At 45.4% G+C, this 26,848-nt stretch overlaps 2 protein-coding genes across 2 annotated transcripts in view; one reads left to right on the top strand and one right to left on the bottom strand.

Moving 5' to 3' along the window:
* Positions 1–17,709, bottom strand: part of T265_03823 (hypothetical protein) — a gene marked incomplete at both ends in the record, with an annotated part of 23,565 nt that extends 5,856 nt beyond the window's left edge. Inside the window, 3 exons of the mRNA XM_009168394.1 lie at positions 6,793–6,934; positions 6,973–7,211; positions 17,554–17,709. Of these exons, the coding sequence (XP_009166658.1) occupies positions 6,793–6,934; positions 6,973–7,211; positions 17,554–17,709 (537 nt within the window). The remainder of the gene's footprint in view (positions 1–6,792; positions 6,935–6,972; positions 7,212–17,553) is intronic.
* T265_03824 (hypothetical protein) lies at positions 1,000–1,263 on the top strand (the record flags this gene model as incomplete). Its single annotated transcript, XM_009168395.1, has 1 exon — positions 1,000–1,263. The coding sequence occupies one exon, from the start codon at positions 1,000–1,002 to the stop codon at positions 1,261–1,263; it is 264 nt and encodes an 87-aa protein (XP_009166659.1).
* Positions 17,710–26,848: the final 9,139 nt, after the last annotated feature.

Genomic DNA, 26,848 nt, shown 5'->3' with positions numbered 1-26,848 from the left:
AAGCCTAGCTACCTTGCCACCAGAAGGAAGCATGCGGGCTAGGATACTCCCAGGTTGCCCAAGCCTAGACAGGGGAAGTAGAGATGCAGAGGTCGGGATAGAAGCACGGACTTTCCGGTCAGTAAATTCACGCTCTAACCACCGAGCCATCTCATCCCACGGAATGACTGTGTCCAAAAATAAAACCGCGGTTCAGGTCACTTCCTCCTCCTCATCATCATCATCGACAGCGTGATATCAGTGTTCAACACCGATGCTTCACAGCCGCGCGGCATAAGTTGCAACTGCATCAAAAGCGTCGCTCTCTTAAATGCTTGAAAATGTTGGGGAGACTACCTCCAAATGAACTAACTCATTTTGCCAACAACTTATCTTACAGAATGAAACCCTGTTTCTCAACCGTTTCTCCATTCCGTTGACATCCTATTGAACTGCTCGCTCTTTTACACTGGTTCATTTGAGTCTATATCACGGGACGATTCAGTTGTTCCCTTTACAACTTCCATAAGGTAGTTTGTTTTCTCCATTCCGGTGTAACTGACAAGTCTGAGTGATACATCATTAGAGAGCATAGCAGAATACCGCACCGTTGAAAGATGCGGATCAAGGTACTATCATGCACGACTAGCACCAGGCTCATTTTCGTTAATCAAAACCTGATGAACGGTCACCAGGTTTCCACGGATTCCCTGTGGTATTTCATCCAACAAATAACCGACTGAACTTGGTATGAATCCATGCAGCCAGATAGACGGGATATCTAACCATGCATTGCATCTTTCTTCACAAGTCAACAATGCACGATCATCCCAATAGGCATGTTACCAGCTTCGGTTGGAACGGCCACAAAAGTTTTTAAACCTAAAAAGGCAAGAAAATGTAAGGATCCGCATATGGAGGCGACTCTTTGGAACCGATAGGAATAAGTCGGGTACATGAAAGCCCTCAAAGTTTGTCATGCAAAGTTCATCACGACACATTATTCATTCTGGTGGAAAAATGCGAGTGAGAGAACAAGGCATCCAAGTGTTGAAGCGACCACCAAACAGATCTCGGAAAGTCATGCCTCCAACCCCAACGACGCCATACGACGTCAAATGTAGTGTCCCGACAGAAAAGATCACGAAAATAATCGACCAGGAGGACATAAAAGCCGCTAGAAATGAGCATCCAGTCTGCGTACACACACTTCTAAGCCATTATGCAAACCATTTGGCCACATCTAGAAGATTGGAGCTTCCCTGTCAGCTTCGGGCACTTTAGCTGGGTTGCAGTAAGTATAGAGAAATCCGTTTAATCGACACAGTGTTTCCGCTCAAACTGCAGCTGAGACATCCCAGCATGTCGTCGAGTCAGGAGGACTCCCGACCCAGCAAACAACATACCAACAACATCTTCAGTCCGGGTTGCACGCCGGAACACCACTTTGGGTCCGACCGACCATCACGTACTTCACTATAAAGCAGACAGTTACTCAGCCGTTAACCAAGTACTAAGATACAGTAGTTCCGCATGTTGGTTTCATTCACTGATGGCAGCAGAATAGTGAAACGACAGCTGCACCTAGAAGACAATGACCCAACCAGTCCACCGACGTTAGATTGTGCTGCATGTGACAAACCATAGAGTGAAGGAGCTATACATTCAAGTCAACAAATCTGGTACGGTACCACCACGGGCTGCGTGATAAGGTCATATCTGTCAGACTCGCTAACGGGTTACTGTCTCGTTCCGGGGCGGTCGTTATCAACGCAACTGCGTTGACTGGTGGGAACCTTCATGGTCGTGGACTGACCGTGTCAGAATAGTCTTTACTCGACACACGCCTCAGCGAATGGGGGCAATGTGCTGCAAACGGTTAGGAAGTGCATGGCTCAACACGATTACCACATTGGCCGGGTCATATTACTCCGAGAATCAAGCCTTGGAGACAGTGTACGGAGAGGATCTTTCCGACTTTCACTTACGTATCGGAATAAAAGGCATCCCTATTCCCAACCCTCTTTATGTAAACCACCAAATGGATTGTGACACACGACCCAGGGGGGCGGCTGAGGAGTCCAGCCTAAGGTTACATGGTCGATATCTATATAGTAAATATACGGATGAGTCTTTGTCTGGGTGACATTTCGGAGAGCCTAATAGTTTTTAATTACACCATCACCAAAAGTTCATTCATTTGCAGTTAGAGCCCTAAGACGAAAGAGTGAATGGGGAAGCGACCTAATGAAGTCCAGCCACAATAATCACGAAGCGACTACACCTTGAAATGCCCAATCAAACCTGGGAAGAAACATAAAACACCAATGCAACCGACTAATCGCAACGTCACGCAAACCTCCAGTCAAGCGCAGGAATGGTCACAGAAACCATACCGTGGAAAGTGGACAGCATCGATTACAGTGAAACTCTTCGTTTTCTTCCATACCCTCCTGTCAGGTCACACGTTAGCCGTCTCGCAGGGTGCGCCATCTCAAAGGAGGCACGGAGAACCATACTCGTCTTGGTACATGGGCCATGAAGAGCACATGGTCGAGACACAGCAGTTGATGGCACTGAATACTTGACTGCTACGGCAGTGAAGCATCAGTGTTGAACACTGACGTCATGCTGTCGATGATGATGATGAATACTTGACGCGACTGAAATATCTACTGCCTAACAAAACGATGGTTTTCAAGGGACATTGTTATGAATTTGCGATGCCATCGACAACGCTTCTGAGGCATCGGTGGCCGAAATCCCGCATCGCCACAGTCACACAGGAACCCCAAAGCACCCTGATGCAAGCAGCCATTGAGAACCAACAAATTTTTGACGCCACAAACGACGCGAATTGATAAACGTGATTCAGGCCTTCGATAGCTCGTGCAATGAATGCACTAGATATACTTCCACCAAATTCAATGCAGCTACAGAGGTATATAAAATTCTCTACAGTATTGAGTGTTTTCTCTTGAATGTTAGGAGGCATGTTCATAAACTGCACCCCTTGAAGCATGCCTTTGTAGGTGCAAGACGCATGCCAAAAGATGGTGCGATGATTGTCAGATTGTTCAAATGTTCGGCCATCTCCAAAGATGAAGACGATGTTGTGTGCATCGACAAGATTCTCATCAGCGAAAATTGGCATACCGGGATTCTGAAGGATCTTCAAGGTTTGTCTCAAAGAAGTTGAACAGAAATAGAGACTGAACGCAACACTCTTTAGATGACGTATTGGAGAACACCCAATCACCATCATCATCGTCATCATCACCATCATCAATCACCATCGTCATCAACAAAGATAGTAACACCAGTGTAGACCTGATCTTCCACTGCCGCAAGAACCCCCAATACGGTCACGCTCCCAAAAGTGCGTGAATATATGGACCGGTTAGGTTCATGAACTTCTGGAGCCTGTCTGTCGAGTAAGCACAGTCAGAAGTATTGGTTGATAGAAAGTATTCAATCCTTGAAAGAAAACCGAGATTATTGACCTTCTGTACACATACCGGTTATCAAGTCAGTCGGTTCACGATCCACGCACCGAAGTGCAGTGATTTCAAATGCTGCAGCTTCGTTCACCGAGGATAAGAAACAAAAGGGGATGAAAGCCATGCGTTTGGGGCGATGGTCTAATCAGAGTGCTGAGGACAAATTAATCTGATAGACTAGCATAGTAGGGAGTAAGGGATATGGATTCAGGCGATAGCCTTGATGCAAGGTCGCTATCGGCTGCATGAAACGGGCATATATTGCATGGTCAGTAACCGTTGGTATATTTTTTCCTGCGGTCCCCATCCGAGGAGACAGCAGTTATTAACTCGACTGAGTTGAATAATAAGAGCTTTCGTGCTTCATTGCCAAATATTTGATTGATCTCTCCCTGGGTCGTCTGTATCCGAAAAAAGGATGCACAAAGAGAGCTCTAGTAGGCAAACGGTCCTGTGAACTACGAAATACATGGCCCAATCAGCGTAACCTGTGGAGTGTGACCAGTTGACCTATTGAGGAAGGGTTAACTTTACAGAAAACCATCTGTTTATCTCAGCATTGTTGATGTGCCGTTTAAATCAGACTGATACAATGTTTTGGAGGCACCGATGGTCAGACTCACAGTCTCCGAAGATCTTTCACACGCAGTAGCCACGTCTCTTAAGCATAAAGTAGGGCAGATCGGCCTGTAGCATTGTACACTACACTCTTGACGGTCAATCTGTCCTATTGGCGCCCCATATGCCAGAGTTTGGTGAACGATAGTCTAGCCTTCATAATTCGGGAGAAGACTGTACTTCGCCAGTCCTCTCGGACTTATGCAGCCACCCAGAACTTATCACCTGAAAGTATGAAGTTCGGGCTCGATCCCACCCAGCCCTACAGTAACGCTTTACACTTCAAAGGTGCGAAATCTATGCCGAACTTTGTACAAGGTCATTTAAAAAATCGTCCAGCCGTAGCACCCCCCTGGTGCCTAGCTGCCATGCCGTCAAAAGGAATTATGAGGGATAGGATACTGCCAGGTTGCCCAAGATGCATAGGTCGGGGTAGAATTACGGACCTTCTGGTCAGTAAATTCGCGCCTTAACCACTGAGACATTTTGCAGGTTCATTTGGATTAGTTAAGGTAGTTTGCACTTTTAGACGGTCTGACCCAAGGAGAACAATATCAGTAGCGCACTTAATGTCCGTGAGCGAACGCCACGGAAGTATGTCTATCTCAAAAACACAAAAGGCGGGTAACGAGGGCTCAAGAAGCACAGCTACGAAGTTGAAGATAATGGGCGTTATAAAATACTCCTGCCTGACTTCACTAGAAGAAGTGAACTTAGGAAAATCCACCGGCGACACGTACACGCCCAAGGGAACTTTTCCATGAGAGGAATTTAGAAGGGACGGTGTTCATTGCAAGATACTGCCACAGCTCAGCGAACAAGCCAACGATCAGACACTGCCACAGTTCCTGACTATCAACGAGTCAAAAGCAGATCTGAAATCGAGAAGGACAATCACTGTTGGCCGTAGGGAGGAGTAGGACAGTTCCAGTACCAGCCGCAAAGTGAAGATATGACCGATTCAACCCTGGCTCGGACGAAATACAACTTGATTCTCGCGAGTCTGACTTTCGTGATGAGCGACCAACATCCGCAGGATAATATCAGAGGATACCTTGGAAGTTATGGCCACAAGTCTGGCGTCCCGGTGATTTTCGTACGCTGTTCTTGCACCTCTTCTGAATGTGGTAGTCACCGACAAGGTACTCCATTCGGTTGGAATTTTTCCTCACCTCAGATAATTCAGCGTAGGGTCGTCAAGTCAGTTACGATGGCTTTGTCACCTTCAGTGAAGGGTGCAAACCGTCTGGACCAGGTGCGATATCTGCCGGAGCATGTCACGTGCCGATTTAAGACGATAGAGTATTGAGGCCAAATTTTTGTTACACGGGAAATCAGACTGAAACCTCTGTGGTTACTACACACTGCGGTGCCCTTCTTGAACATGGGCAATATGAACGACTCACCCCATTTGTCTGAAACGGTCTTTTCCTCTGACGGAGGAATTTACCACCATGCTTGAACACGTTAAGTGGAAGGACGTCGGGAATAGAAGGACCACACTCGGCTACATGCACTCGGACCTATCCGAGGCTGAAATGGGCCCAACTTTCACAGGCCATGTTCCTGTCAAACATCGATGATCCGAATTCAAAACGTCAGATGACCGTCTGAACTGTTGTTTGAGGTATCCTTCCCAATGACCGAAACTTTCTCTGCTGGATACCAGATAGTCATTATGGCCCTTGGTACTTTGACAGAAAAGGTGCTTCCGAGCGCTTGTCTAAAAAATCAAATGGAACAACCCGCGGATATTTCTAATAATTTTAAATCTTTCCATCTCCTTGATCTTCTGGATTCGTCAGTCTTCCCGGTCTATTGTGACACAACTTTATCTGGTGTCAAGTAATGCGTCGAATTGGATTGTGGTTGTAACTGGCGAAAATTTGTCCCCAGGCATAAAAAAACGGGTCTTACCAGAGGTTTAATACCTGGAAGGGGTTGATCTGGTTATGTAACACACAAATTATGCTAGCAAATACAGCTTTGGATATACCTGTCTAGTAGCCCATAAGATCCGATATCACGCCACCGGGAAGGCGTTTCTTCCTATGGTTGTTTGATTGCCGAGTCCGTAAGCCAATGGGTACCTTTGATAAACACCTTTTCGGTGCCTAACTGGTTGCCACCCGAAGGTTGCACAAAGAGTGGGATACTGCCAGGTTGCCCAATCCTAGGCACGGGAAGTCGAGATGCAGAGGTCGGGCTCGAAACTAGGACCTTCCAGTCAGTAAATTCGCGCTCTAACCACTGACCATCTAGCCATACTGAGCCGTTGAGCAAAACCTGGAAATCAGCAGTGGACAAGTGTATGACAGTAGATTCCAATCAGGTATCTCGATAGTGGCGGGCGGCGGTAGATTTTCGCTGCTAGCAACTTCGCCGCATGATGTCCGAATCGACTGTGTCCCAACATTAAGTGTCTAGGAACTGAATGAGCACCAGCAACACTACACGGTCAGGTATCTCAGCCAGTGACGCCTGGTCCTAAAACACTAGACTACGAGGGGCGTGGAGAGATTCAACATTATCCCGACTATTTTTACGCTCCAAATATCTTCAACACTGCATGAGTCTATATCATTTCGTACTAACACTTTAAATGCCCACAAGCGATTTAGCAATCATGGGTTTGGGAGACTACTGATTGAGAGTACCATCACATTTAACGCTTGCAGTTTAGATGAAAGCTCACCTTCAAAAGGCAGAGTGGGGAGAGTTCCGACAGTGCATAGACTCCAATATTATTGACGTCGGCACCACCCGTCGCTAATAGACTTTTTGATGGGTTAGCTTGGATGGCATGAATACCACAAGAACTTCGGCCAAAAAACTCCCTTGGAGCTGTTAAGACAACCTTGAAAATTGTGATTACCTTGTTCCTGAACTGATCAAAGGGATTTCAAGGCTCGAATCTGATGAGGTATCATATAAGACAAGTCGATTGCATTTCGTCCCATAAACGACGTGATTACACGTAATCCACTGCGACGCGAATATCTTGTTACGTGCACCAGGGTCCACAGACCTCTTCTTCCATGCCGACGGCAAGCGAAATGGGACCTCTGGAATATCCGCTACGGACAATTTAGTTCGCGAACCGAGTTCCCGCGACTGAAGACGCTTCAAGATTGGCACGGTTTTCTGTGTAATAAATCATATAGAAAATCTTCTCTTAAGCTCACTCTCTCATCTCTTCTTGGCCGTTTCACAGGCGGTCCACCCATAGCTCAGCGGGTTACGGGGCAGAGGGGTAGCCGCAGCCCGCAGAATGAGGCTAATCTGAAGGTCAGTTCAGTGGCGTGAACAGCAGCACATGGGCCGAAAACACTTTTCACCTAAATGGCTAGTATTTCTTGGATTTACGACGGCCGAGTAAATATTTGATACTTATTTCTGGTGACCGTCCAGCCGATGGCCACCGCGAATTTTCCTATTGACCACAAAGGAATTGGTGGATTCATTTGACTCGGTTAGCTCATACATTAGTGAAAGGCCGCAGGCTGGTGGGCAGCGGCTTATATCTACGGTTTTGCTAAGCGTCCAGCTTTTCCCGGGTGGGGGAGGAGAATCCAAAGGATGATTAATATGCTACCAATTCATTGGAAGTTTGGATGACATGGGGTCACCCTTGTCAGGAGCGGTATAGAAAATGCGTCTTGGTGGTTTGACTGTGTAATGGAGGTGAGGAGACAAAGCTGCGGGGCTTCGGCATTTCATCGAGTATGTCGCTGTTTCAAGGATTTCAAAGCTTGCATTTGCAAATGATGTTGAGAACTCTGGTAATCACCGCAAATCACCCAGAAGTCCTTACAGCGACGGCTCAGGTTTAACGACGTGCACTACTGGTGGAAACCCTGGGTATCTTGAATCTTAAACCCCACAGCCGCCCAGAATTGAAGTTAAAGTATTTGCTTTGTGCCAATCTGTCCTTCGGCTAATGTCTAATTTCCAAACAATGTTAGGAAGCGTCGGAAAATTGCCTAAGAATACCGAATTTCAGGAACTTCCTGCAACTGAGCCCTTCTTTTTGTCCAAATGCCGGAAATAACCCTGCTCTTGTTCCGCTGTATGTACCTCCAGCTTCTAAAACGTCTTCCTGTTCACCCGATTGTCATTTAACTGACTGAGCTATAAGCTACGGGCGATGGAAAACCAGAAAGAAAGACCTGGTCTTCCATCTGTTGAGAAAAGAATTTCGTTGAGCACGCAGAAGCGATGGCTTGAGAACTCTGTGATGCCCATGAGTTACATCGAAGTGCGGAGCTGTAGCTCCCTTGTCATAATTCGGTTTGTACCGCACCATAGTCCACTTAGTTAACCAAACTAATCACGCGCACTTACCAACTGCTTCCAAGAGTGAACATATACAATGAGAAATATATGTATACAGAGGTTCCCAACATTCCGCTACCAGTATTCAGATGCGAAAAGGCATTTAATTCGCCGTGCATCACTGATCAGCTTGAAGTTGATAGGGGTGCTTCGGGGACGGGTGACTATTTCTCTTACAGTCACTTTCCCGCTACTGTCCGAATCGCAATAAATGCCAGATTAGCCAGTCCATTATCTCGGAAGTTCACCCCCATCAGTTCTTATACGTTTGGTTTCCCTTACCACACCACCACTCTGCGTGCTTATAACGTTCTCACTAGATCTCTTGTATTTTAAAATCGTATGTTAGCAAACCAGACCCATGTTTGGTCGCCAGTCTACTGAGCACAAATCCATCCCTATCCTATCTCTTATAATCACTTCTTTTCATCGCCCCAAACGTGGTGAACATCAGTTTTTTTCTGTGCATATTCATGCACATTATCTCTTCTGATGTCCTCTCAAACTCATAATGCTTTACTGATCTCACCCACTTCCTAATATTCCCCATTTTTGAACTACGCCCGTGTCGGTCATGGACGACCTGGTCCGCTCTCATCCTTTCCAAGGCCACGAAACCTCGGCGGTTGTTTAGGGTTCAAGTTCAGTTTGACCGGCTGGCTGAAGCCAACTCTGCTGCTTCACCAGATCTGATGTTCTGGTTTCCAGTTTTCCACCATTCACACCCTTCTTGTCATGTGTCAGGCCGGGAGACTCTCGTTTTGCCCTTCCTAGGTTAATTTTTGCCTGCCACCTTCAAACTTAATTATCTGATCTTGCTCGATATTCTCTCCAACGAACGCATAGTAAAAGTGCCCTCATGATGGTTCAGTGGTGATAACGACAACATCGGATAATGCTCACTGCGTTTGACGCTCTCTTTTTCCAACCCCCTGTACTCATAATCCCCGCCAGTCATGCTTTTACTCTGTCTTTAACCTTATGAATCATGCCTGACGGCATGCTTCCCACAGGCTGGGAAAAAACATTATAATACTTATTGTGGGGTAATAAGTTATAGGTGCCACGGACGACGTGAGGGGTTTTGGGAGGATTTGTTCCGATGTGGACGAAGTTGTTCGTAGTTGACCATCCTGATGACTTTCTCTTAAGGCCAGAAAAAGGCGGCCTTGAAAGAGGCCTGATAAAGTTCCAAGATAATGGGCGAAAGAGGCTATCACCTTTGAGTTCGGCGGGTCTTCTGGTTGCAGGGAGACTGTGGGACAGTTCAAGGCAGATAGTGGGAGCAGAATGATTTCATGGCGACCGTAGGTAGGGATATAAATCCTGCTCCGTTGGATAGAGGCAAAGCATTCCGCTTACAACGGTGCACTATAGCCGCCAGATAAGCAACCATAGCAAGTGCTCAATTGAGAGTAGAGTATTATGTGTTATATTGTATGAGATGGCGATGCTAGCCGTCCAATTAGAGCTGAAGGAGAATTGGAAATGGTCACCGGGAAATGATCTGTTGAAGCCGGTGAGCCAGTTGACTAACTATCTTGTTCCTTAGAGACAAAGCCGATGAAACGCTTTCAAAATTTAGAATGCCTCGAACTTGACTGTGCTGATTAGTGAGGTGATCAATTTCTCCAAATCCTGTCATCTGTCAGCAACTACATATTTGTGTCATATTGTTTTCCTATGGAAATTGTAGTGCTGCAGGCTACAACACAGACGAAAAACGGGATAAATGGGATAAGCGAGTTGTGCTTAATCAATATTGGACAGGGAAGCACACTCACGGTAGCACAAAGCAATACTAGTCCCCTCGAGAAGCAGTTCATATTGGGGGGCGTATTCTGTAAGAAAAGCTATATAAGTTGCAGACCATAAGCAAGGCAGACTTATAGCAGACTACAATGCTGCCGAACTACCAGCTTCCCCCGCGTTGTCAAGAGATTGTACTTGTCTGAAAATAGTGCCAGCAAACTTTTCTTTACGAAGCGATATATAGCGACAGACCAGAACGACACGGCACCAGTAGCTTTGTCCTGTAACGGGATCACAAAGACTTGCTAAAATTACAGCATAATACCTTGAACCGCGGAAGGTTGCATACACCTATATTGTGGATGCCGGCGGAAGGAGGAACCTAGGCTTTTATGAGGACCGCACAAAATTTCAAGTATGAACAGGAGCGTGTAACGCTAGAGGTCGGAGGACTCTAGCACCGCAGCACTCGTCATGCCTAGGGCCACTAGGGGAAATATTATTATCAAACATCAGTGGATAAAACGTGATATGTCCCCCAAGATGCACTACTTGCTTCCGCCAAAGATCGTTGGAACGAGGGCTAAAGTAACGTCACAAACCGCACATATACCAACGCTGTATGGAATCCAAGAAGATTTGTAACGACAATTGGCAATCAGAGGATCGATGAACATCTTTCGCCGTGGACACATGGAACAATCGTATCAAAGCTTTCGATGACTATGACCATCAAAGTGCTGACACTTCAGGGCATGGTAGACCATAGTATCCTAAACAGATAGCAAAAAGGTTTTCTGGGTGTAGAATCGGAGTTCGCTGTTGGCAGCTAGTCATCAAACGTTTCGGTAAGAAACCCAATCAACGGCAGTTTTATTGGTTTCATGGCTCATGACACCGACTTAACGAGTGGTTGGTAATGGATAAGGAAGATCCTGGAGAGAACTTGCCGATGGTGATGGAAATCTTCTGTGCTTTTGTGCAATGAGTTTGCAGGTACCCATTCATATGCGGTCAGCGTTTGCACTCTGTACATATAATATTGAGGGCCAAATGCGACCTTTATCAAGAGGGACTAGAACAGGGAAGGAGAAGCGCACGATGAGGCACGTCAACGGTGCAGGAGAGGATCATGTAAACGGAGTCAACTGGGAGACTTATAGTTCTGTAACGGACATGAGGGACTTTCTATGTGTGCTAAATGCAAAGGTGAAATCACACGACTACACGTGTTCGGAAATCAAGGCAGGTGGACAACGGAAGCCAAGGAAGCGATATACCGGCCCTTTGGGTGCGTGTTATATCATTGGCTACGTGCAGGCAATTGACGAAGTTGGATTAGCCACACTGGTTCCTTAAAAAGGGTCATACAAAGCATTGTTGTACCTAACGATGAGGTGCTTTTAGGTGTAGCGCGCGAATTTGCTTCAGCCGAACCCGATTTGTTTGTTTATTTTACCATGGAGTTCCCGACTAACTGCGCGGTTTTTCTGTTTGCGCCGTACAGCTTTTCGGCCCGCCCATTGTAATAGATTGTCGTTGCGGTTGCTTGGTAATATATTCCGTTTCACGGACTCGCTTCATTGCTCCAAAGCAGTACAACAGAATTATGCTGATGGATTTGCTGAAGTTGGCAGGGTTGGATCGTCAAGCGCCAGGTTACCTGAATGTGCGATGGTTTTTAGTCTAAAGCAATAGCCTACTGAGGGTTGTTCTCAACTGTATTATGTGATCCAAAATGCCTCGAATTTTGGTAGCTCAGAACTCACATATTTGGGTCTTAGGAACTCAACAAGTGGGGGTTTATTTTAATGACCCACCTGCTCTAGTGGATTCATTCCACTAAAAATTCCGGTTTATTTTATTTCATCCGGCTATAGCGAGCGCCATACATGAAAAACCTTCAGTGAGCTGCTTGACAATTTCACTCTTTTTGTGGATATAATGGGGCCATTTGCCCATAAAGGTGCATGTGTTGTGTGCTTCACTCACATAATGAACAAGAACTTTAATCGCTTCTCACTTGTTCTCTCTTAGTGCAATCCGAAGGCGCACCAGATAAATATTGCTGAACACCCTGTGGCTCTTAGGTAGCTTCTTGAGACGTGTCCTACTACAAATAAGTGATTGTCTGATCTTGCGGTTGCTTTATATCACCTCTTTTATCACCATAAACGGGCTACATTTTTATAGAACTGATTGACAATAGATAAGAAGTTGAAGGAGGACAAGTTGAACGTCGCTATTCACCGCTACATTGCGCACCCTCTTGGTAAAATGCGGAGCAGGTTACTCCGGGCCAATCATCGGACGCCCGACTGACAACTACCGCTAAAATTGCTGGCGAAAATGTTTTCATTACGTATTCAAAGGGCTTACATTTTGGTGGGTATACTTGACAGTGCATTTGTGCATAGCTAGCTGGGTGACTCTGGGCTCGTGTTTAGTTAGGTGAATACCGACGGTCAATTTCCCAGGTATCAACAATTCATTTTATTTGGACGGCTTTTGGATGTCGTAGGCTTTGCTGCCACGCATTAAGCAAATCATCTCCAGTAAAACGTTTTTTGAACAAAGCTCCCTGGACAGATGCAAGTTAGATATCTTCACGTATCCACACGGCATGGGTGTCGACCAGCCAGGCCATAAGTTTATGGGCAGACGGCCGTTAACGCCAGTTTTGCTCGCTTAACTAAGCTTTTTGGGCACTGTGACGTGGAGCTTCCTTCAGAAAACCATGTGACCAGTACGGTGAAGTCCATGCAGTCCATGGCTGCGGCGTCCTGCAATTATTTTTATGTTTAAGTTATAAAAACCGCACGGATCAATCGGACATTTTCTTCATTGCCCTAAGACAAAGTCACAAGTTTGCAGGACTGTGTTCAAACCACTGGTCACACTCGACAGCAATAAAGCGGTAGACATGTTACGACTTTTTAGGTTTCGTGACTGCACGCTGCTACTGGGGCGCACTGACTCAAAACTTCTGTCATGCTTGCTTGCGAACGGTCTGTGTATTACTTGCAAACAGGTAATTCATCCGTTCTGGTAACATTATAAACGCTCGACTTAAACAGCTTCACAGGCTACAGCACGCTATTTGGAAGGCATTGAACACGGTGGACGGCTGGCGCGTGAGCACGCAGTGCGCATCACCTTAAATGGCGAACACACAAAACTGAATGGTGATGTCTGTGGGGTAAAGCAAATTCAAGAACATCAACGATGATGTTTTTCTTTCATCGAGTACAATTAGTTCGCAGACCCGGGTTATTTTGCACGAACGAGTAACCTTTTTCTGCAAAGGAGAACCGGGTGAGTTTTTGCACGGTGAAGCAGAGTCTAAATGGTTCTATAGAAGTATGATAGTACATGGTATTTGTTTCAGCTTCCTTTGTTGAGCGAGCGCAGCGTATCGGCTGGTGATGTTGTGACTAGTACCACCTTCCCATCACACAAGTTTTTCCAAAGAAAGGTACTGCAATCAAAAGCCCACATGTTTCATGGATGAACTCTACCTGTGAATATTAAAGGCAACCCTTGATACCCCACGAAAGGATTTGATGAAGGATCCTCCAAAATGCATGTGGATGGAAAGGGCGGACGTAGGAAAAATTAAGCCCTTCTCAGCCTTGTCTCCAAATTGTTTTTTGAAAGATTTCTGGGGCACTGTGAAATTTGTTCACTGTGATATTATCTATCACACCTACAGCAAATATGCTTTACGTGTTTAGGTTGTTTAAATTCAGCACCTGAGCATCGTGCCCATAGTACTGTGGTTTTGAACAAACGCCTTGTGTTTGATAACCTTTGCTCGTGAGATCACTCAGGGCAACATACCCAAAAGTTGGCTACATTTTACAGCAAAGCTGGACGCTTTGCTTTGACTATAAAGCCTTTTGCAGCCAAATGCTCTGGACCATGTTTAGTCTTCCAAGGTAATTTTGCCCAAACCTATACCGGATGGTAAAATAATAAGCCCATGTGCACAAGCCTAAGAGATGAATAGTTCACAGCTCAAATTCACGATCGGTGGCTGATGGCGTTGTGATCACTTTGGCTCCAATAGCAGGAAAGTACCCAGAACTGTGGTGGCACTCAGTGCACCTAAACTAAACTCCACTTTGAAGCAACAAATGGTGGGAACAACGCCGCGAAAGATGTTCACAAGTATCATTGTGGTGCGTTTCTGCTGAACGTGGACAACCTACATGAGCGCCCATGCCTCCGTTCATTAGGGCTACAGGCGCGCTTTTCGGCAACGTCACACTTCCCCAAAGTCGGTGTAATGATCCAAAGTTTATGGTTGAGCGTGCAAGTGGGATGAACTTTCCGTACTCCTAATTACGACGGCTATATCTTGCATTTGGGTTTTGGAATCGCAGTGAACCTCGTTTACGCGCGGAAGCTGCTTTCAGCCAACGTCACAAACGAGGGATTTAGCTGGGTTCCAGGGGAGTCTCTCGAAAAACCAAATTACTTTGCAAACGAGTGTATATTTGTTGCTTTCAGCCACCTTATTTGGGAGTTTGTACTTCAAACGCCACCATGAAAATAGGAGTGAAGTTAGCGAAGGTGAGCGGTTTGGACGATGGGCGTAGCAAAATGCAATCGAGGTACTTTCCAATGTGCATAATTAACGTATCTAAAGTCTGGTTCTGCATGACCTGAAGTCACAGTTGCATGTAGGCTTGCATTGACGGATTGGCCAAACCCAATCAGGAGGACGATTGGGCTATTTGGAAAAATCTTTTGGTCTCAGTGCCCTGATCAAAATCGGTGAACATGAGGCTGGCGTATTAACATAACAATTCAGAGAACGGGGAGCCGCAACTGTCCCATGCCTAGACCTGTATGATCATAGACCCCTGTCAAACCTCTAAGTATGAATTTTTTGCCGTCAGAACACCCCTCACGACAACCAAAGTATTAATGATAGTGTTTATTCCCAACACGTGAGTGGCATATCCTCTGGCATGATTGTATGTTTACAGTCATATTAAATCACGGCTGAAGGGACTTCCGGGTACTGAAGCGTGCGCGAAAGAGGACAGTGTCATAAAGAATGGGCAATATCTGATGAAAATAATAATAGGTTAGCTTTCAAACCTGCAGGCACCATGATGATTGAGATTTGAGCGGGTCGTTACGGCCTGAACGCAGCAGGCAACAAGACAACGAGGAGGAAGTTGCACTCAAAGAGGCATGCTTATTACGTGAAAAGTCATCTAAGTTGCTGGAACCGAGGAAAACTAGGAAAATGGACATGAGTTCCGACTAATTCAAAGATGAAGCCGGTTGACGTGAACTAAAATTGAGAGCCATTACTGGCCATGAGTGACCCTGATTGGTTGAGTAAATGGCCCAAGTCACAATAAGCAAGGATTGAGATGCAAATGGCAAGTTTCGTCTAGAGAATATGGTTTAACCCGAAAAGAAGTGAACTCACTAGTTTTACAGTTGTAGGGAAGTCAGTGCAAGGATGGTCTCGACGGGTAGGTATCGCTAATGCATAGGGCCAAACGAACACCGTATATGGAATTGAGCTCCTAACGACGGGTAGTATCGCTAATGCATAGGGCCAAACGAACACCGTATATGGAATTGAGCTCCTAAAAGAGGCAAACCGGTGGAAAACCAGGTTGGTCAGACCAGAAAGAATGAACTAGTCCCAGTTGCAGTTAGGGTTGCAATTATGGGCATGCGTGGGCAAAAATTTGCGGTCCAGATATGATTCAGCGTACCCCAAGTTACCCCACTGCCAGGCAAAGTTAAGGTCAAGTCTGTTCTCGACGAAATACCGCATCGAGGCACGCCGTACAGATATTTATCTAAGATCTGATCTGATCTAAGATCAACGTTGACAACGCCAGATGAAGTGCTCGAGCTTATCAGCCCGAGCACAATAGCTGTCTGCCTACAAAACAGCAGATATTTATAGGCGTTGCGTACTACGTGCCATAAAAATTGGCCGACGGTTTTCTAGTAGCTAGCTTTGTAAGGATGGTAACCTGGCGCATATGACGGAGTATGTTGGGCCTCCAGCCTCAATGCGTGTCTAACGCATAATATCGCATTGAGCCAGGCAACAATTGGCTTTTTGTCCCGATAATTTTCAAACCTACCCACAGATTGTTGAATGCATGCGCGGCAGCATTCCAGTGACAGGCGAGTAAAATATTTAACTTGCCGTGGCTTATTCTGATTTCAATCAGCTGAAAAGGTACTCAGATGTTTCTAAACTCAGCGCTTCAGGATAGGTCGGCTATTAAACCTAGCACGATCACTGTGCTTCTCCGCAACCAATATTTTTACAATGACTCATTGTAGTTCGTCGTACAAGGACTAGTGTGAATATGAACTGTATTTTTATTTGTTCGTAATTTATCGTCCCTCATCCTACATGTCGTGGGCTTTGGAAGCCAAATTATTGGCTTTGTATGTAGGCATGTGAATGATTTCCGCTCCTGGCAAGCTGCAACCGCACCAAACTCGAAAGCCGCGGTATAAGACACAGTGCTCTTTAAGTCAGCTTTTACGCTGGCAATAACCGTCTGTAGGCAATCTGTGGTCGAACCACACATACTTGTCTAGTTATGTCATGCTTTTTTCCTGCACATTAACGCGCTAACGTCAGATAAGCTCAAAGCGTGAGCGCTTTTCTTGGAAGTTGTGCATTGTCTCTTGTGTGCCATCAAATGTAACACATTTTTATGATAAATGCTAAAATATTGGAAATTAGAATTTTTAGGGACGTTGGCGGTAGCGGTATAAAAATGGAAGCCGTGTAAGCTGTCAACTCCAGCTAGTCATGTCCCAGAGTTGACGGACTTAGCAGTGGACATGCTCTGACTGAAGCCGAGAGTGTGCCACGCAAGACTGTCATGCTCATTCGTCCGATACCCAGAGAAAAACCTTTCCTTGCCATTTATGGAAATCTGCCTTCAGCGACATCCAGATTGGACGAACTATCACGGTATTGCCTACGCACCCGTGTATCATCAATGTTGGTAGTCAGGGGATTATCTGGGCTGAGACTATATTGAAGCCTCAATGGGTTTTTATCCTATTCACGGTATGCTTTGGCCGAATTAGGTAAGACATTTTCGGGTATTCATGTCGGGCTTCGCTGTTAAGGAAAAAGCATGTCCCGGCTATTCAGAACGGTTGGATGAGCCATAAGCATGACACTGGACCTAGCTACACATGAGCAGAAATTTTCAATATGCCCTTCGAAAATTGGACGGCAAAGGTATTTTGATACGGTCAATATGGCCGGTGGTCGTTTCTGTGGGATCTGAGTGGAAGGTGATGGGGGGCAGTTTGAAACTTTTTTATAACTAGCTGTGTGCCACGAAGCGTCACTCACCTTGGAGATGAAGAGCAAAGTTGGTCTCAGGGAATCGGATCGCTTCCCGAGTTGGGCTATTGTGTGAGTATGTAAACTCGTAGATATGCACTTGCTGCAGTGCTGGCCGCCACAATTCTCTCTGAAACAATATTGGCTCAGCCAAAAACCAGGCATTTACGATGCCGCACAGTTAGTGGCACTCACTGAATGAACCTCTTAATGAATGAAGGAAAAAGCTGGTTTTGAAAAAAAATTGACCTAATGGGCCGAACAAAGTATAAAGTCATTATGTTGAAGATAGAGACCGACAGGTGAAGCCGATCAGTGGTCTATACCGCTTCGTGAGGATTAGAAAGATTTGGAGTGATTTGGCAACATGGCAGGCGATCGCAGGGATCACAGCGTTCGCAAGAATTCAGCGCCGAGGCTGCGCACGCATCCGGTTACGTGGGGGTCAAAGCGATGGTATAAATATCTCGGTACGTTGTTAACCTCAAAAGTGAGGCAAGTTTAGGTAGGAAATTTCAGATGAAAAACACGCTTTTAAAATCACGGATTAGTTTGTTTTACCTGCTCAGGCTGCTGGCTTAGTTTATGGAGGGCTGTTGCATAAAAAAGTCAGCACCTGATAATTTTGCAAGAGCCTTTGAGGCATAATGCGTATTTCAGTGTCCGTGGTTAGTTAAATAACATTTTGTTAAGGTCTAAGTGGTTTGGAATGACTGTTTCGACAGTAGGAGTTTAGTAACTTCCCGGCGCAGTGAACTAAGACCAATACAGTAGGGCTCAAGATGATCAGACGACCCTGACGACCGTGAAAACCCCGAGGGCGCAGTAAGAAGTAATACTAAACTAAAGTTGGTAATTTCGCTTAAAAAGTATTTGTTTATAAGGAGTGTTTCCCAAAGGCTAGTTAAACCTCTTTTTTAGGCTCCAACCCAGTGGATTTTGTTGTCCAACAGGAAACCGATGACACTCCGGATAATGTCTTGGCTTTACCATTGGGTGATCCTCCAAAACCTTCGACCACCATCGTGGTGGATGTTTTTATAGTGTATGCGTTAGTAGAGCTAAACCTGCTGAAATCTCGGCAAAACGTGACGAAAATTGCCCGACTATTTTGTCTAACCCAGGGAGGACGTTCTGGGTGCTTCATATTCCTCTGACAACGTTTGATAGAGAGGCGTAGGCCCAACCACTGCAGTTGTGCAGTCTCTTTGCATCATTCATAGTAGGAAAAACAATAGTGTTCCGTACCTCCGGCACATGCGTCCAACATAGATGCTTGATGAACTCTTGGTGCTGAGACATTTCGTGTGGTTAGCTACGAAAGCCAGCCCCTGAGCGTCTGCTGACCGGTCGAAGTCCCACACGTTCCCAGTTGCGGAGACGGCCTTACGACCATTGCCTGCTAAAGCTTATAGGCACTCATGCAGGAAAAAAAAGCCCCCGCGAGGAAAACCAAGTTTCCAAAAAGCTTTCTGTTTTTTCGGCACGTCTGGTGTTTTCAAGCTCCAGGGCTGCTTGTAAATAAAGTGATCAAAACGAAGCGATCAACGTAAACAAAAACAAAACTTTGAATTGGGACAAATATTTTTATAGGTTTTGGATTCAGTATTTTTGCTCCCGGATTCGGAGTTCTGATATAATTTGAAAATGGCTTCACACGAGGTCTATTCCTCCGCACATCATTCCAGAATCAGTTGTTGCTCCTGTGGTGCCATAAGTGATCGCCAACCCATTTTTCGGACGTGTGCGGTCATTGTGCAGCTAGTTGCATTCATTCAGAATGGGTAAGCTAGCAAATCCATACTTAAACCGCTGACCACATTATTATTTCCACCTCTTTTGCAGCCAACTGCTTCGTAGCCGCCATTGCTCGCTTGATCACTCTCTCGAACATGTGCCCAGCATGTGCTCACTGTGTAGCCAAATCTGCGGGCGCATGTAGCATACTGGGTCTTGAAATAGTAGGGATACCGTGAACCACGGGCAAGCAATAAGACTGATTATGGCAGTCGCAGTACCGTCCTTGCGACGTCAAAATTTGAGTTTGTGGATAGGCCCTGTAAATAGAAATCTTGAGCGACCCTTTTGGAGTTGTCGTAGTAGTTAGGATTGGCCAAGGAACCGTGACTAATCAAGACCAGCATAGATGAGGTATATTCTTGGGTCCACCTAGGGAGTGAGAGTAATCCATTGCAGCCACTCAAATGAGGCAATAAGGTAGCCGTTTTTACATTGTATACGGGAATCGTACTGCTGTCAGGAATCGTAGAGTGCCATGAGTGGTCAAAATTTCCAACTACTGCAGTGAGGCGACACTGTCCGATTACGAAAACGACAGGCCATATTCAGGTGTAGGTAACATGTAAGCGGTCGGTGCAAATGGGTGTGCTTGTATGTGCATATAAATGACGTGCATTTGCTAAATTGTGCTCAACTAAGGCAGCTTGGAACATGCAGGGACAATAAATTGGCAAAAATCGTGAAACGTCCGGTTGCTTTGCGGGTTTTGATAATGAGGTAACTTAAGAACGGCTCAAGTACAACCCGAAGAAAGGCATTGAGTTTTTGCAAAACAAGTTGCTCCGGAGATGTGGTACCGTGTGTATTTAGTGAGCTTTTGTTGGTCTTTTTGCTATAAATGGCGTTTCGCATTCATAGGAGAATTTTCCGGATATACGCGAAAACCGGGGCAGGCTCAGGCAAGTGACACAGGTGTCTTGCAAAAACCGATTCTATTTTAGTTCCCTCTTTCCTGCGTTGCCTTTCCCCAAGCAAAATGCTCACCACAGTGTAGATGTTTTTCGGGGAGGGCGCGTAGTTGAAGTGAGAGTTGTCAACCGGGCAGTTTTTCTCGACGTCAAGCAGAGGAGGTGCAGAAGGGCGGAAATGGTACGGAAAGGTTTGCGGATGTAAGGATGGGTAATGATAAAAAAAGACCGATCAAGCAAGACATATGTGAATGGAACAGGCACGGCACATTGAAGACATGGATTACGTGAAGTCTACTTAGAGAACGAGGCAACGATAGTGGCATTCTTGCGATGTGTGCTACTTGGATGTGCGTTGAAGGATATTGGTTCCCACGCGATCAGACATAATAAACCTTGCAGTTCGCAGCTAGAAACTGGTACGTCATATCAGGAGTTACTTCTTTGTTAGCTCATTTATTCAATTATCGTAGAAATGATTGTGGAAGTAAGGGTGGGTTGCAATACGCCATGGTGAATGATTGTTTAGATGAAGCCCAAACCTGTGACAGACACGAGTTGGAGCTTCAGAGTATCCTGAAGCAACGAGCGGCTTTCAACATGTTGTGTGTGTCTGAGGTGAGGAATCGTTCCATATATAACCGGAAGCTGAAGACCACAAACTTACTGATTTGCAAGCTCATCGGTTTCCCAGGAAGAAGTCCCTGGTTGGTGGGAGTGGTACTGCTGTGGAGTATGGTTCGGCTTTAAGTTATGATGAGGACGGTGGAGATGTCGATTTTGTTAAGCTACATGGTATCAGTATAGATAAGAAGTAGAGTGAAGCAAGTGTTTAGCGCTCTAGATGATCAGATTTGACACAATGTTCCCGCCCACTCACTAGATTGTCCCTGCGGCCACATCGATGGGTGCACATTTGAGGATGTATGGGGTCCCTGAACTCTAAGGGCTCGAGTGCGTGCCACCCCGTCTTACGACTAGCTGGGATACATCCCTCTTCAGCTTTAGCTTTACCACGTCCAACAATGTCCTTGATCACTGAATTTCCTTATCGAATAATCGGTGCACACACGAATTCATCATTGTAGCCGATGAGTAACCGAGCAAGTAGTAAGTTCAACTTTTTAACAGTAGGACCCCATCTTCAGCGTAGAGAGCGACCGGGAATGGTGGACAGCGAGACATATTCAGCATTTTGTGGGTTATCCTATAAAATACTGCTCAATAGCGTCTTTTTCATGACGTTTCAGGAGATATAAAACGGTCGCTTGTACATTTATCCTTTCAGAATCCTCCCTAAGTGAAAGTGGTTTCCTGAAAACGAGAACGGGTTTGACTACACAGTGCGATTGTGCTCATGCAAACAGCACTTAGAAACGATTCTCCTGGGGTGTTTGTATATTTTTCGGGGGCGAGCTTGTCAGACGGGCGACATATGTGAGTGCATTTGGCTGTCTGCCTATTCCTGGTCGAAACCTCATTACCAGAATCGCACATAGACACGGGCCTTGCAGTTACTATACGAAACAAGGCTAAGCAAAGACACATACGGCTATGGTGAGCGGGAGGTGTAATTGGCCGTTGGATTAGAATACCATGCACAGTTGAGGCCCCACTGAGCGTCGCACATATACAGAGACCTAGTGGTTATGGTGAACTGCCGATGTAAGCGAAAACGCATACGGTTGTCATGATGAAATGCAGCGGTTGGCCTTGTTCCCCGGCAATGTCGTTGCGCATTATGATGTAACTCAGCTTAGTAACCTAACGGTTTCCATTAAGAGAGACCCTCTACAGGGATTTGGCGATTCGCATGTGGTTATCTGAAAACGCCGTACTGTTTCCTGACTAGTTGCCTGTACAGAGAACGGGATCATTCACACAGACTCTCCTCAGCGGCACAGGATGCCTCAATTTATCTTCCGTTGTTATAATGAACTTGAGGCGAGCTACCCGAAAAACTTGTGTTGTGCGGTATTTCGGTGGACAAACTTACCCAATTTGTTACGTCTGACGAGTATAACACATACAGCCGTCTTCCCACTATCCACGCTGGTGAGCTTTCACTTAGAGAATAATACATAGCGTTACAATGGACCGAAACTTGATTCCGTGCATTTTCTCGCAAACTTGTGATCACTCGCAAACCAGTGGTCGATGACCTTGAATTTTAGCTCACTAAATCAAAAGGTTATGAGCACCAGGTCACTGAAACAGGCATGCGATTAATGCACAAGCCAGCATTCTGCTTGGTTGGTTATGCACAAGCCAGGAAGCGCGCGTTCAAATTTCATTTTTGCACAAGCCAAGAAAAAAAGGAGTTAAATGGTTGAAGCGTATAAACCAAGGAAAGATGGACCGTCAGTGCAAGCGAGAAAATAGCACGAACAATTTTAATAATTTATTGCAGGATATCTCTGCTTCTCCGCGTGAAATACGTGCCATAGGAGGTTTAGAAAATGAAAAAACTTAACATCACAGAATGTATCCGCGAGCCTCAGCGTATCCATCGAACCGGCTGTAGCGGACAAGGACCTAAGTATGCGTGTTCAACCAAAATATCAAATTAGAAATAACAAATGGCAAGAAATGGATGGACGAACGGAACAGACTCACTAAATTGGGGGGTCCAATAATCCCACTACACGAAATGTTGTGCAGTAATCCTATTCGGCGGCGAAGAATATATCCAGAGTAAGAAGGATATTCTCCACTGATAGTTCGAGTGTTAGAAGTCAATTCCACTGTAGGAAGTTATCACAGCTGAAAATTGTCACAAGGAGTTATTGTGACGTTCAACAGTTCACACACAAACACAATAATTCAATCCCACGACTTCAGCAAACAGTCCAATCGGATGCAATTTCACTGACTCAGCAAAAAGCAGGGAAGTAGCGCCAAGAATGTGTGTATTTTCACCATTTTCGACTTTAATGTAATTATTGGTACAATAAAACAAAATTTCATGATACGTGTACAGTGTTTACAAATTGCGATTCAAGTTTATTATGAAGAGAGTAGAAAATAGGGAAAATGTAACATCGATTTGCAAAACACCACACGCCTTTCTACACACAACCTTTTCGTGACTTCCCTCATCAGTTGTTCCAATTAAATCTTGGGAGGAACTCGACATTTGTGTTTTCGGAAATCTCGATTCAAACTTAACTACAGTCATGGATATGTAACCATAGTCAAGACTTCGCCTATGAAGTAACATGTTAACCGGGGAAGTCGAAAACACACCGAGCAACGCCACCCGGACTTGAACCGCGAAACTCCAGGGCCGCTCCCAAGTTCATCCCACTCGGCCACCAAGCCACGAGCGGCAGTTGTTGCACACTTCTGTTGAGCAGCTGAGCCTCGTATGCAGTGGTTGTATGTTTCGGTATGGATCATGTGACCAGGATCAGTCAATCATTTGCTTCAGTGTGGCTTGTGCATGAATCGACTTCCACTGAAACATCCCAGTTGGCACGCGTCCGCTCCTGAGTGCAGAACCTGTGCGGAATCTGTGCAGAAAATCTGCACTAATTTTCGGCTTTTAAGCCTCGGGAGATTGAGACGTTTAATAGGCATCAGAACTCCTTTATTTGTCTCACAGTAATAAAAAACCACAATACCCTGCATTTCTGTGTGCCTAGGAAATGCAAACGGTCAACCGATTTAAGTGGTTTTGTTTTACTGTGCGGCGCCGTTGCTCGCGGTAAGCTCTGCGTTCTGCTTGTCCTCACGTGCGGCTGAGAGTGAGTTTTGTTGTGCTTTCATATGTTCAATTCCTGGTGTGTCTACATGAACGGAACCGTAAAAAATATTTTTCATTTTAAGTAACCGTCAATGCGCCCGAAATTTGTTTGTCTTGCTAGTAAAGCCTCTTCAAGAACAACGCTATATAGGAAAATATGACAGGCGGTTGCGGCAAGTGGCTGTTCTCGTTGCCCAACTGATGAATGCGTCCACAATGCCTCAAGTCGACTGTCTGAGGGTAAGATTCATGATTAATCAGATGATAGGCTCTAGATATGCCGAATTTGACCGTTCCAGGTGATAAACTAGGCTGCGATCTACCACGATGTTCGCCGGCGGTTTCCCCGATTCCTGTTATCAGGACTTTGGAACCAGAAAGACATTCACCACTGCGGTCCCTGGAGAAACTTTCGGTTCCTGCTTTTTGCCATAAGGTAGCCATAAGTCGTTGAAGGGATCAGTCCGTATGTTCTGGTTGCACTTATATTGCTTTTCATCAGGATCCTTTTTAAACCATTCACAACCAGGTAGAAGTATTTTAACGGCTGTTCGTCGGATGGCGCTAAGGCTGAACGTACATTTATCCGGTTTGGCCGTTGTGTTGGACGAACTCAGATACTTTTTTCCGTCTCTTCCGAAGGATCCACGGACCGTAATGAAAACCCCCCGTCGTTGCTGCGTGCGACAGAAGGCCGGTGGGGTGTACATCCACCTTGGGTTGAAAGCTGGTGTGCTGCAACAGCTCCGTGTGATTCACATTAGGGTTACAAATATCGATATTCAAATGAACGTTGACGGTATTCGTGCCTAAAGTAACTCGCATACTCAGATGTGGCCTATACTCTCCCGCATAGTTTCCCCCTTTCTCGGTCAGACTTTCGTCGTTGGAATATACTGTGGTAAGCAAAAACCCAATGATGCTCATCAGCTGATGTCTGACACGGTTGCTGAGTTGACAGACGTCTTGGCGAACGGTGTCTCCGGGGCTTACAATACTCACACCGTCCGTCTTCAGTGCATTATTTGTGATAGTCCTGCTAGGGCCTTTCTGAAGCAAGTAAAGGGACATATAGGATATTATGGCTTTCATTATTGTACACAAAAGGGTGTGCACATTGGCACACGTATGACTTTTCCCTTGTTGACAGCTCCCTTGCGTCGTGACTATGATTTCCGGACCAGAAATCAAGAGAAGCACCATATAGGTCCAAGTCCGATGGAGGAATTAAGTTTTCCCATGATTGACGGTTTCCCACCAGATTACATGCATAGCGTGTGTCTTGGTTTAGTGCGGAAATTTCTCATCTTACTCAGAGCTATGCCAATTGGACACAAGGCCAGGCTTTCTTTGGAGTCCTGGAATCTGCTGAATGATAACATTGAGCAACAGAGTTTGGCTCTGAGTATTGATTTCCCCCGAAAATGTAGAGGTGTCGTAGACCTGGATCGGTGGAAGGCATCTGAGCTACGACAGTTTCTTCTGTACATAGGACCCGTTGTTTCACGAGATATCTTACATCCTGACGTTTACGAATGTTTCATGTAGTTTTCGGTAACCATTTTCATAGGCTGTTCACCTTTTTTTCACAACACTATGCTGATTTTCAATTGATGTTTCCAAGGTTTCCGTGTCAAAATTTGCTGCCATTTTTGGTCCCAGCCATTTAGTCTACGACATACACCTCTTCTCCTATTTATTCAATTTCGCCAAGCTTTATGGTTGCTTGGATCGTTTTTCCTGTCTTCCCTATGAATCGGAGCTGGGTCATTTGAAGCATTACATACATGGTCCAAAACCACCGGCCGTTCAGCTTTACCGCCGACTGTCAGAGCGTGTGGGATTGGATGCTGTCGAAAGGAAGATATTTTTGGATGATGTTGGTTTGCGACTGAGGTCATCAGCCACTGTCTGATGTCACAGGTTTATTCATAGGGATGTCGTTTTTTTCGAAAAACTTTCCCGATAACTGCATTTTGCTTGATGGTCAACCAGCTGTCATTGTAGATTTTTCTGGAGATACTACTGAGTACCAGAAATTCAAAACTATTCTCCCGTTTTGTACTCACGTGTTGATATCGACAGACGTCTTAGTTTTTCAATGCTCCGACTTGCAACACTCGGCTGTTTGCATCAGTCGACCAAATATCTTGTAAACGCTTAAGTTTTTCCTGCATAGACACTCGTATATACTTCCCCATTTTGCATACCCTTATCGATTGGTCAGTACTATTACCACTGGCACTCGATACATGTATGCATTTATTACTTGTATTACTCATTAGTTCGTAAAATATATGTATATATTTATGTTGGTGTTGTGTTATCCCACCAAAGCTTCCGTTTGCATGTGGTATTGCATGTCGTATTTGGAAGTTGTTTTTCAGCCATGTACGCTGTTCTCATATTTGCGGACAACTCTGTTGGCATAATGCATGAATCGTGGTTCGTACCACCCGATTCAGTCCTTTGGCCCTCGTGCACAACCAGCACTCTTTATGCCAACTTACTAAGGGGTACTCTACCAAAATGTTCTCTCAGGTGCACTTACGAAGTGCATCGGCAGTGCAGTAAGTTCATTTTCAGTTAAAAATGTTCTAGAAACTTTTCCAGATGCACTGATTGCTCATCAGGAAGCCCTTGACTCAGGGCATACCTCCTCTGCGAAGCAAAACGATGAACGGCTCCTACGTCAATCCAGGCGCAAACAGTATGTTTATCAATCGTATTACGATGGTTGCAGTACAAAGAAACGGCTGCCGTCTGATTTTACAGAGGGGTTGGATCATGATTCCGGTAGTGACACCACTTTGTTTGCGAACATAGTCATAAAAGCCCACCAACTCCAAAA

Source organism: Opisthorchis viverrini (assembly GCF_000715545.1).
Source record: "Opisthorchis viverrini unplaced genomic scaffold opera_v5_56, whole genome shotgun sequence".
NCBI classification, from domain to species: Eukaryota; Metazoa; Platyhelminthes; class Trematoda; order Opisthorchiida; family Opisthorchiidae; genus Opisthorchis; species Opisthorchis viverrini.
Note: the sequence above shows the minus strand (reverse complement) of the source record. Positions and strands in the feature narration are given on the sequence as shown.